Here is a 12,219-nt window from a genome sequence, read left to right on the forward strand (position 1 = left end):
CCTGCAATTCACGAAGGTGCCACTAATTCACGACCAGCTCCAGATCTTGTTTCCTGGCTAGTCGGAAAATTCTTTGAACGGAGATTTTTGCTCCAAGGTCCCTCATAATAATACCTGTATATAAGGTAACACACACCGCTTCGACAACAGCAAATTATTTGCGGTTAGTGTTTCAAATACAGAAAAAGGCGAGTAAAATTGGTTTTGCATTGAGTGGCTTAACAGCGATTTTCGTTCGAATCTCAGAATGCTGCCTAAAAGGCAACATCACCTCCAGGGAAAAATGACAAATGGTTTGCGCGGTGTAAAAATGCAGCTCGGCTGCTGATCCGAAAGACGCGGGTTCGTTCACATTTCGACGATCACACTTCGATGGAGGCGAAATGCTAGAAGCCCGTGTGCTGGGCGATGTCAGTGCACGTTAAAGAACCCCAGGTGGTGACAATTATCCAGACCCACGAGCCTGCTTGTGAGATACCGCGATTAATTATTTGGGCGCAGTTTGGTAAGACACCACATCAAGGCGTTGTGCTTGCCGCTTTCGGTGCATACGCCTTTAGAACTTCAGCTAGAGTAATTTCCGAAAATATCGGCAGGTGATTCTCAATCCACTAAGTGCCCCACATTTTCGCTTTATTGATATCCTTTAACGTGTGCATACGTTGCCAAAAAGTACGATGTTATAAAGTGCAGGCATGCCGGATGAACAGCATATGCCGTTCGCTGCAAGTGCTAAAAATATTGACAAACCTTTAATTTCCTCATAACAAAAGGCACATGACTAGCCGGCCGGTGGCTGAGTGATTGCAGCGCGAATAAATTCATTGCAGCTGCTATAATATTCAACATTTCTTTAAGATGTACCCACTTGTAATGCTTCGTCCGTTTTTCCTCTTCGTCGATGCTGCGTCAACCAACGAGCGCGAACAGCGTCGTCTGCTAGCGCGCGCTGCACGACGGGATTGCACCGCGCTCCACCGTCGGTCTCCACTCTATGGTCTCCACGGTGGCGCGGTGGCGCGCACGCGTGTCGTGCTCGTCCCACCCGAATGTACGGCACTGCACGAGTGGCATCCAGCCGAACATGGGGCACCGCACGAGTGCGTAGAAACTCCACGAGTGCCGTCAGCCGAAGACACCATTACACTATCAAAGGCTGACTTCCGGGATAAGGCCGCTTCACTTTCGCTCGATGCGCCATCCAGCCCCCTAGTGGAGGTATTGCTCCATCTGCAAGACCTACTTCTGCGATGACAGCGCCAATCAGGTGACAGCGGCCGACCCGTTCGTTTCTTCCATGGTTTCTTTTAAACTATGCACAATCCGCACTAATATCAACATCAGTTAAAATGGCGGCGCCGAATGTGTTGGGTCATTCTCCGTTTTCTCGAACCGGCGTAGACATGAACACTTTCTGCCCTCCTAGTTTAAGCGACGTTGTCCCCGACTGGATGACTGCCGAGCATTCAACAGGGGTGAGTGTTTGTAAAGAGCCAGTTGGCCGAGGTGAAGAGTTCTTGTATCTGTATGTGGAGGCTGTCCAAGCGTCGGGGCTCATAGAAATGTGCGCTTTCTCAGTTCAGTTCGAAGTTTTAAAGCATTGCCCATCTTCGTTTTTGCAAGGTCTATGAATGTGCTTTTCTTACCTCTTTCAGACATCGATTTTAGCTGTGGAGTTTGACGGTGGTGTCGTGATCGGAGCGGATTCCCGGACGAGCACAGGGTATGTATGCATGGTTCCCGACCGCTCTTGTTTTGCTCATCGAACGTACTTATTTCGCATCTGTTACAAGCTATCTTTATTGAAGCAGCTGAAGTTTCATTTTGTTCATTTTATGCTCATGGCGTTGTTATTTTGCTTATCGGTACAACCAGGCAACACAGCAGCACGAAAGATGCACACTCACGTTGCTGTGGTGGGGAGCAGTGCAAAGTTATTTTCTAAGCGTGAACGCTCGAACGGCCTTAACAAGCCGCCCAGTTAAGTGCCTCATGTGTTGATACTAGTTTAGCCTACCAGTTTCGTGGTGTTGTGGAGGGAATTTTTCTAGCTTTGCGCGTAACCCACTGTGGTGGCTCAGTGGCTTTGTAGTTCGACTGCTGAACCAAAGGCCGCGGGCTCGATCCCGGTTCCGGCGGTGGTATTTTAATAGAGGCGAAGTACAAAAACGCTCGTGTTCCGTGCTATATAAACGCTCGTTAAAAACCCCAGGTGGCCAAATTAATCCGGATGAGGGGAGAAGTCGCCCCTCACAGCCCCTGTGTCGCTTGGGGACGCTAAGCCCGACAATTCACAATTCCTCTTTGGGTGTAGACAGTTCGAGAAACGTGTTCCGTCGAGGTCACTGATAACAGTTGCCCCAGTGGGGCCCTTAACTTGATTCACCATTTTCAATATGTTCAGCTCATATGCAAATTGGTGAGGTGTGTTGTGAGGGAGTGCTGCTTTTATGGTTGCACATGTCTCATTCTGTGTTCTTTAACCCATTTGCTTTTGCTGTTTTGTCGCCTGTCAAGCATGCAAGCATGAAGGGCCCCCACCCCCAGGTGTTCTAAATGCCTTCACGGCGCTAATGTGTCTGATGCAGGGCGTACGTGGCCAACCGAGTCTCGGACAAGCTGACACGCGTCACAGATCGCATCTACTGCTGCCGCTCAGGTTCTGCAGCGGACACACAGGCCATTGCTGACATTGTCGCTTACCACGTCGGCTTCTACGAGTGAGTTATGGCCTATCACTTTTGCTACTCACTTCCCATAGTTTCACTATAATAGTGCAAATGCAAACAGAACAATACAGAATTCACTCATACTGAACAATGACCTCCCATGCTTCACTGGCGTTATCTTGTGTGCTAAAGGTTCCAGAATCTGTGGAGCAAAATTTCAGAGAATGGTGGTTTTTCTGAAGGCTTTCTGATAGATGAAATTAAGGACAGTGCAGCTAGATATGGAAGGGAAAATGATAGGAGTGATGCTAAGGGACAGGGAGGGAGCAGAATGGATAAGGAAACAAATACAAGTTAATGATACCATTGCTGCTGTCAAGAAGAGGAAATGGGCATGGGCAGGGCATTTAATGCAGAGAACAGATAGCTGATAGTCACTTGGGGTAATTGAGTAGATTCCAAAACGTAGTAAACGTAGCAGTGAGCAGCAAAGAGTCAGGTGGGTGGATGAGATTAGCAAATTTGAAGAAACACAGGTAGCTACTAATGGCACAGGACAGGACTAATAGGAGACTGGTGGGAGGCGCCTTTGCTCTGCAGTGGGCGCAGTTAGGTTGATGACGACAATGATGATTAGATGCATGTGACACTGTCGCATTCAGTTCGTCACCTGACATGTTCATTTCTACGTGGCAGGATGGTGATGGGTGAGCCAGCCAAAGTGGAAACGGCAGCCAACATTTTTCGGGAGCTTTGCTACAATCATCGTGACCAACTGGTGGCTGGGATAATCTGTGCAGGATGGGACCGGCACAATGGTGGCCAGGTAAGGAGGTTGTAGCCACAGTGCTTTCATAATGGAAAGGAAAATGATAGGAGCGATGCTAAGAGACAGGGAGGGATGACATCCTCGCTGCTGTCAAAAAGAGGAAGTGGAGAAGAGGGTGCTAATCAGCTGCTCTGCTGGGGGTGCTAACACCCGAACCACACTGCAAGGGAAGAAATAAAGGAGGGAGTGAAAGAAGAAAGGAAGGAAGTGGTGCTGTAGTGGAGGTCTCTGGAGTAACTTTGACCACCTGGGGATCTTTAGCGTGCACTGACATGGCACAGTACACGGGCGCACCTTTTGTGTTCGCCTCCATCGAAATGTGGCCGCTGCGGTCGGGCTTGGTGGGGCTCAAAACGGGATACTCTGGCTCAGTAGAGGAACGCCTTAACCACTGAGCCACTGTGATGGGTTTCACTTGTATGCCTTCCCTGACTCTTTACCCCTTCCCTTAAGGCGTGATTGAGGTGTCCACTGAAACCTGACAGTTACTGTGCCATTTCCTTTTCTCAAAAGCCAATTTTCTTATCAAAATTGAGATGCAACCGTTCATCAACACACAGATGGACGCTAATGCTTTCCCACACATAAGAAGTCTTAAGTGTCTCTTCTGAATTTTTTTAACAGGTCTTGTAGTGAAGACAACCGGTGAAGTTAGGACCACATTCTTGTGTATTTGTTTGCTTCCCCAGGTGTACATGGTTCCGCTGGGAGGCATGCTGATGAGGCAACCAGTGGCCATGGGTGGCTCTGGCAGCACCTACTTGTACGGCTACATAGATGCCAACTACAAGCCCGGCATGACCAAGGAGGAATGCCTGAAGTTTGTCACAAATGGTGAGCCAGTTTTTAGTGGCTTATACTTAAAGGTGCTCTGAAGAGGATTCTGAACTCGTCTTTTTGCCACGGGAACTCGATCTGCACGTTCCTAGCATTCTTAGAAACTGAAACTTATTGCCCTGTGTGGCCGATTTCCCTAATTAAATCGAATTAACATCCGGCTCCGGCCTTTATTTTTTGAATTCTCCCCGTATGGTGGGCAGAGTCGACCAATGCGGGAAATACCTTTCAGCCAGCTCCGTGGAGGCTTTGCTTTCGCTTTATTTTGTTTTTTAGGTTTCCATGAATAAATAGTTTCATTCACAGGTAATATAGCCGCAAAATAAGCCCGCAGAAATAAAAATGCGCGCGGACTTTTTGCTACTACAGACTACTACGTATTACTCCGCCTATGGCAGAGTGGCAAGCCGCCACGGGACTGGGTGAAAGGCACTCCATGCGTTGGTCGACTCCGCCCACCGTACGGGGGAGAATTAAAAAGAAAAGGCGGGAGCCGGACGTTAATTCGATTTAATTAGGGAAATCGGCCACACAGGGCAATAAATCGAGGTTTCTAAGAGAGCTCGGAACGTGTAGATCGAGTTCCCGCGCCAAAAAGACAAGTTCAGATTCCTCTTCAGTGCACCTTTAAGTGAAAGGAATGTCCTCGAATGTGTAACTGTCAATTGTTTGTTATGCTACTTTTATGCTCTGGAATATTAAAATATTCCAGTGCATAAAAGGTTATTGCAGTGCATAAAAGGTGCATAAATATTCCAGTGCATATAAAATATTAGGTGTGCAGTGAAAACTTTTCGTTCTACAAGATTGCGTGTAAAGTATTGTGTACAGTCAGTGTCACTCTGAAGGTGATTGCTTGCAGCTCAGCTGACCAAGAGCAATGAATTTTACCTCATAGGAGAGTACTCTAAAGGGCTAATTGAAGTATCAAGGGGCCATCTACATCAGTGGCATAGCCAGAAATATTTTTCAGGGGGTGTTGTACTCTGCCGGTAAAAAAAAAAAAAGAGAGAGCCTGCGCTCAAACAATGTGTTAGTGATTTTTCTTCTTTAATAAAGCCGAGGGGTTTCAGTCACCGTAATATCTGCATAAAAATACCAGTTCACACAGGATCCCGAGGAGTTCATTCGGAAAGATTATTTTTCTCACAAAAAAACACTCGTACGAAAAAACGTGGCTGTTTGCAATATCTTCACATCATATACAACAATATAAATGCTTCTGTTCTACAAATCAGCAACTGCGAATGAATGGCATTTGTCATAACTTCTACCCCATGCATACGAATCTGCGCGCCCGGCTGCAAAGGCACTTTAAAAAAAAAAGCACTTTCTATTTTCGCGACAGTTTTCGATCATTTGAGGGCAATGCAAAGGATTAAAAAGTTCGCTGATGTGAAAAGGTGTGTTTGTGTGAACTGTGCCTAGAATTAAAAGGAGTGCCATATGTCGTGCGATGGCGAGAAGAGTGGCTCTTTTCTGCAATAACTTCCGCTTCCTATTATAGAGCCGTGACAACATACATCAGTCTTTTCGAGGATAAACCAACACTCTTATTTTCTTGTCTACATTTTATTATATCAGTGGGATGTGCAAATAGTGTGCGCAAAAAAAGGCCTGAAGGAGGCGGGGAGGGGAGGGATGTAATGCTCAGAAAATTTGGGGGTGGCGGGGAAGGGGGTCTCGGACATTGAAACACACCCCTGGCTACGCCTCTGATCTACATTAATACATTTTGTTTGATATTTTTGAAAATATAAACTGCAGTAGAGCACTTTATCCTAGCAGGTTAACCCTAAAATGATCACCTTCAAATTGATTTGACTGTTTGTGCAGGCTTGACTCTTACCTTGACTGTGTGGTGCTGCGAAGGCTTTCCAAGCTGCCTCTCCATGCTTGCTTAGTGCTGCTACTGCCTAGGAGTTTAGGCCAAGAGTTGGCTGCCTAGTTAAGTTTGCAGCATGTGCTGGTCAGAAGTGTGGAGAATGGGGCATGTTGGTAACAATGCAAAGATAGGAATAACATAAGCACTTGTGTATCTATTCTGTTCGTGTTACCAGCATGATGGTGCTGGTCAGATAGTGTAAAGTATATTTCGGTCCAAGTTGCATGTGCTAGAAGTGCCACCTCACTGTCATCATCATCAGCCTGACTGCGCCTGCTGCTAGGCAAAGGCCTCTCCAATTAACCCTGTCCTTCGCCAGTTGCAGCCACCGTATACCCGCAAACTTCTTAATCTCATCCACCCACCTAACTTTCTGCCTCCCCCTGCTATGCTAGCCTTCTCTTCGAATCCACCCCGTTACCCTTAAGTACCAGCGGTTATCTTGCCTTCGCATTACGTGCCCTGCCCAAGCCCATTTCTTCCTCTTGATTTCGACTAGGATGTCGTTAGCCCGCGTTTGTTCCCTCACCCACTCTGCCCGTTTCCGATCTCTTAACGTTACACCTATCATTTTTCTTTCCATAGCTCATGATACTAACCTCACTGATATTAGCTGTAAATATTTTGGTGATTAGTGGCGCACTACGATAGTGGCATTGTTGGCCAAAGCACTAGCGTCAGCGTGGCCGGAACTGTTCTCTTTCCTTTCTTGCTGGGCCTTTGAAAACATTGGAATTAAATTGGGTGATAGCAGCTAGCATGGCCTCCTCCTCTTCAGCTACCAAGCTGATGCAGCAGTGAAGCCACAGCTTTGTTCGCTGTGAATTTGTCTTGGAGCAGTCTTTATGTAGCCGGAGGAGATTAGCGAAAGGTGGCCGATTTACTTGCATGCAAGCAGGGAGCATCTGCATTGTGCTGTCCTGGCTGTTCTCCTAGAGGTGGCCATGCATGGTTGAGAAAGCTGTCTCACAACTGCTCCAACAGCACGATCACCAGTATGGCCTGCTCAGTTGTGGATTTCACACCAAATTGCCATGTGCATTTATGGTTTCAGAGCCTATCTCAGCTTTAAAATATTGTTGACCTTAACTGAAGTTCCTTCTGGTGACTATAAAGGTGCATTAGAATGGGGACTTCAAAGGTTTTTCTATTTTAACCGACATTTTGGATGAACCAAACAGTTGTGTGTATTCTTGACATGAAACTACTGGAAGTCGGCTTCGCAAAAAGAAAAGCACGTAGTGCACAGCTCTTCATATGGAAATGCCTTTTCCAGTGTCAAAGAGTTCCTGCTCCCACATATTGGAGAATGTGCATGCACCTTCAACACGTCTTTCCTCGCTTCTCCACAGCTCTTGCCTTGGCCATCTATCGCGATGGGAGCAGTGGAGGTGTCATCCGGCTTGGTGTGATCACCAAGGATGGTGTGGAGCGCAAGGTTCTCACCGGAGACGAGATTCCCCAGTTCTACCAGGGATGAAGGAACGACCTTCTGCTTCTTGTACCGTTTCTGCGGAACCTAATAAAACTACAGTGCCCGCCCTCTTGCTGTCTTATGCCTTTCATTTGCCACTAGCAGGGTTTTCTGAAATTAACTATGTACAGAATGCGGCAAGCATTGAAACAGCTTGCATTTGATGTTAAAGGCATACAGATGCAAAGTTTTCGGGTGTCCGTTTTCTTTTGCCCGGAAAGAGGCCTACAAACCTAGTAATCGTAAAAATGAGTTCAAACACCAGTGTGCAGTGTGAACATTAATTACAATTTAAAGTTACACAGGCAGCCTCAGTCGGCGCCAGCACATAGGAGCACCTTGACATCACATCCAACTGGTAACCCGGACTACCACATACCGGATGATGCCAGTGTTGCCGGCAAGCACTGGTTCTTGTGAACCTGTGGGTTCGATGGCGTGATAGTGATTGGGGCAAGTTCACCTCGACGTCGCATGACGCAGGTGGAAATGCCGAGTGGCTCTTCAGACAACATTCAAACCCATATTAAATTTTTCTACTCAATGGCTGCAACTGATATCTGCTGGGAGGCATCTCCTTATGCCTATGAAACAAATTGTATTGTTTGTTTTTGCTCTAAATTTTGTGTCTGTACCCCTCAATGGGGCCATCATGGAGCACCAGGCACAACTATGACAATCAAAGCCATTGGTGACAGTGGATCAGAGCAACATCCAAAGTTTTACCATACCCCGGGTCTCGAACATGGTAGGTGCTGCGATGTAGAAACAAGCCACCTACAAAAGTAGTAACAAGGTATGCTGCCCATATGAATGCATCGATCATTCACAGAATGCATTGCTGATACTATAAACAACGCAAACTTTCACTGCAACACAAGAATGTGCTTTAATGTTATCGTGCGAATGCATGGCTCTTCAGCTGTGTGAGGTGACTAAGACTATAAACAGTGCATTTGAGACAACACCAGATGAGCTCGTATTTCACAAAGCAGGATGAAAAATTTGGCTGGCCACATGAGGGGATGAACAGAACGCCCGGCCAACCGGCACGCGAAGGTATTCACTCTGTCGTGCACAACATGTCGCAGGCTTCGTCGAGGGGCAATCTTTGTAACAAATCTTTTATATCCTCTGCCTTGTCGGAGACCAGATCCATGAAATCGGGCGGACCCCTACACTTCACGACGGTGCGCTCGGGGTGCACCGAGAAGTCATCGTACCACATGTCCAGTCTAAGAACGCCGCCGTAGTCTCCGAAGCTGAGCACCAGGTCGGCTCTGATGAAAGTGTAGCTTCCCGCAGTCTCAAGCTTGCGGCCCAGCAAGTGCTGGCTGTGTTTCCGCTGCGTATTCTCGACCTGCAGCTGGCGCGCTACGTACGCCTTGAGACGCTTGGGCAGCTTCGCCAGAGCTGTGTCCAGCGACGAGTTCTCGATGTCTTCGCGCAGAGCCCAGGCCGTGGCCAGGGGCATTCTCCTTACATGGACAGTGTGCCGCTTGTCAAGCATGCAGTCGAACCTCTGGTCACCAATCTCGCAAATCACTTCCAGAGAACCGTTTTCAAAGGCGCGCAGTTTCAAGCCGTCTACCGACTGTTCAGCGTAGGCTCCCTTGACCGATGCACCGCTGTGATCCATGGCGTTTCGCGACGACGCTAGGATGCGATAGAGTGAGGCCGAAGAGTAGTACGAAACTCTATTAGTGAGGTAAGCTTCGCTGTCACAGCTGTGTCATGAAAGTGAAAAAAGAAAAAACACTGTCCGCGTCAAATTGGCCAACTTTTTTGCTGTCCTCCACTCCTACCTTCTTAAACTGCCCCGGTGGATCCAAAGTTTCCAAACCGAGGGAACTCCTGCCGATGATGATGGTGATGGTGAACTTGTTGGCTGCTTTGTAAAATGTTAAAAAAGGGGAAATAAAACAAGAATGAACAAAAGAAAAGGAGTGTGGATATATGTCATTTGTTGTCAAGACAACAAAAATGTTGCGTTCCTGCCGTCACTGCTCTCTGCTCTTTTAAGCAGACGACATGCTGATGGATGAGCCGAAACGCCGAAAGCGCCAAAACGTAGAAAAGTCTTCGTATTTTAAAAATCCTATGGTATGCCACCTCAAATAATGTAAATGCGAACATGAAAGCTACTTGTTAGCATGTTAGCTACCGAGAAAAGATATCCATGAATATATCCTACTGTAGCCGCCATGCTGCTCCCATATTTCCGTGAAATAATTATAGGGACCATAATAATTATAAGCACATATGCTGGCTCTGTGGATGTCGCTGAGTTTCACGCGTGCGAGTATGGCAATGGTGCTTGTCAGCTGAACTGTCTCCAACACGAAACACGGCGGTTGTGAGCATTGTCAGGACGAGTCATGGAGGAAGGAAAACTTATTTCCTTCCTCCATGGGACGAGTTGTCAGAGCGCGCAGAGCCTCCTTCAAGGGCGCTGCTTTCGAGTCAAAGAAAGCGAACCCATGGTGTAATGAAAAATAAAATAAATCAGTTAAGTCCATGGAGGTTAAACCGCTGTGTCTCTCGCGCGCGCTTTGCTTGAATTTATAATTTTCTTCTATGATAAGTTCTCCTTGCGGCACATATTAGCATTTAAGGGCCGCAGAAAGCTGCATGGTGATGTTTCGCACCCGGCTGCACCATGCAGTATGTTCTGTATGAAGTGCGACGATTGTAGACATTTCGACTGGGGATTCGTAATTAACCTAACAGCCAGTGCAAATCCCCCAACCCGCCGGCTCTTGCGTCACCGCACGCGCGGACCTTGCAGCCCCCCTTACCTCATCTTGCGTTTTCTATCGTTTCCATTTTAATGCCGGCGGCTTGTATGTGCGAGTGCGTACTCGCAGATGACGCAGAAAGTACCAGCGATGGGTGACGTCATCAAGCGGCCGTATGACGCACACAGCAAGCTGCGCACCTCCACATCAGACAATCTTACACATCGTTTGTCTCTATATACTCACCACTGGCCGACCTCCATGTGGTGCCAGTTTTCTCGACATGCATACCAAAATTGTGATGCACCCGTTTTTCCGTACAACATTCAGAGTTCCAGGTGGTGTTGTGCGACTATATTTCAAGTTGGATGCTAGCTTGCGACAGGGATTCGAACAGACGACATATACACCTTCAACTGTATGCCTTCCCAGACTTTCAAATCAAAAATGTAATGTGCCGTTCATAGTACAGCATTCTGGGTGATATATCATAAGCATGCGTGTGTGTGGAGGCGATGTCATGCATTGCATTCATATGTGGGTGGACACAAACGTCTACGTCTTGCGTCCACGACATGAAATCTTGGTCAGCATCATCGCCGTGCAGCGAGAGGGCCCAATCGTTTGCGGTCAGGTGCCACTGATTTAAATGATTGCCACCCAGTTCGGGAGCCCTTGAGATATATGATGTGAGAGACATCGTTCATATAGTCTTACGCTCGGCACAAAATTGTGGGCGCACTGAAATTAAAATTGTTCACATCACCCACACCATCCCAGCGTATGCACATAGGAGAGGTGATACGGTGAATCTTGCACATCGTGTGCAGTCAATGCAAGAGAATAGCTCTATCACATGCCACATGTAACGGAAGGAAGGTACAGAGGTGGCTAAAGTGCAGAAAAGTGTTCCACCCCTTTGGGACATGGATAAGACCGGGCTTCTTAGGCAAGAAGGTCTGTCGCCATGTTAAGAGATGGTAGTCACTGGAAGCAAACTGTAAATCCTTCTAACTGTTCTTCAGCTAGTTTAGAGGCCAGAGGCAAAATTTTTCAATGAGACTCCCTGATTGCAGGTGCTCTAGTGCAGATTTGGAGTCAGACAGAATGACAATTTGCAGAGACGGACATTTAAGTGACCTTGCAAAGGGCAGTGAATGAGCTGAAGTGGATTACAATATGTACTCTTTGCAGGAGCCCAGCCCAAGATATATCAAGGCCAAGCGCTACAACTGCAGCTGAACAGGACACTCATGCCTAGCTGCTCACAGAGCCACCAGTGTAAACTTGCAAGTGACCCCCATAGATGCTGTTCAGATGTTCAAGAACCAAGGACCTTGGTCCAGAGGCAGCGATCATTTTGTGCCTGGGATGTTGAGGTGGCAATGAATCTCATCATAAAACCATGGCAGGTTCTGCCAACACCTGTATCCCGTGGGTGACCAACCCACATGTGCTAAGGGTGTGAAGGGCTGCAAAGAAGTGATTATGTGTCTTGTAGTCGACAAAGCAAGACCTGGCCTGTATGCATCGCTCTAATATGAACTAATCGTAGAAGCAGTTTTTAGGAGGTCTGCAGAGGTGGCGGAATGCAATGGGCTTCTTCTAAGACCTTGCTAGAAGAAGCCTGGCATGGAACTCCCAGTGCAGTCTTGAGGCCTTTCCTGTGGGGCCTTTCCCAGACGCTTATACTGCCTGTCTGATGGCGACAGAAGAAGCAGTGAGTAAAGAATTATTATGGCCCCATTTGCCAAGCTCAACTTGAACATAGTTGAAGGAGCACTACT

At 47.4% G+C, this 12,219-nt stretch overlaps 2 protein-coding genes across 2 annotated transcripts; one reads left to right on the forward strand and one right to left on the reverse strand.

Moving 5' to 3' along the window:
• The first annotated feature begins 1,315 nt into the window (after nt 1-1,315).
• On the forward strand, nt 1,316-7,763 carry Prosbeta1 (proteasome beta1 subunit). Its single transcript, XM_089573913.1, has 6 exons — nt 1,316-1,475; nt 1,656-1,723; nt 2,589-2,720; nt 3,366-3,495; nt 4,188-4,332; nt 7,573-7,763. Exons 1-6 carry the CDS (start codon nt 1,350-1,352, stop codon nt 7,698-7,700), a joined length of 729 nt encoding a protein of 242 aa, XP_089430039.1. The 5' UTR covers nt 1,316-1,349; the 3' UTR covers nt 7,701-7,763.
• Nucleotides 7,764-8,564: 801 nt separating this feature from the next.
• Nucleotides 8,565-9,687, reverse strand: LOC149363923 (uncharacterized). The gene is made up of 2 exons (XM_089569998.1): nt 9,500-9,687; nt 8,565-9,421 (listed from the first exon to the last, which is right to left on the reverse strand). Exon 2 carries the CDS (start codon nt 9,331-9,333, stop codon nt 8,758-8,760), a length of 576 nt encoding a protein of 191 aa, XP_089426124.1. The 5' UTR covers nt 9,334-9,421; nt 9,500-9,687; the 3' UTR covers nt 8,565-8,757.
• Between the last annotated feature and the right edge of the window lie 2,532 nt (nt 9,688-12,219).

This window comes from Amblyomma mixtum, chromosome 2, assembly GCF_055824585.1.
Source record: "Amblyomma mixtum isolate Tamu chromosome 2, ASM5582458v1, whole genome shotgun sequence".
Taxonomy (NCBI): Eukaryota; Metazoa; Arthropoda; class Arachnida; order Ixodida; family Ixodidae; genus Amblyomma; species Amblyomma mixtum.

Coding starts and splice junctions, on each gene's coding strand:
- Prosbeta1 (XM_089573913.1), top strand. CDS start 1,350: ATGGCGGCGCCGAATGTGTTGGGTCATTCTCCGTTTTCTCGAACCGGC. Junction 3,496..4,187: donor ACCGGCACAATGGTGGCCAG/GTAAGGAGGTTG, acceptor TTGCTTCCCCAG/GTGTACATGGTTCCGCTGGG. Junction 4,333..7,572: donor CCTGAAGTTTGTCACAAATG/GTGAGCCAGTTT, acceptor GCTTCTCCACAG/CTCTTGCCTTGGCCATCTAT.
- LOC149363923 (XM_089569998.1), bottom strand. CDS start 9,333: ATGGATCACAGCGGTGCATCGGTCAAGGGAGCCTACGCTGAACAGTCG.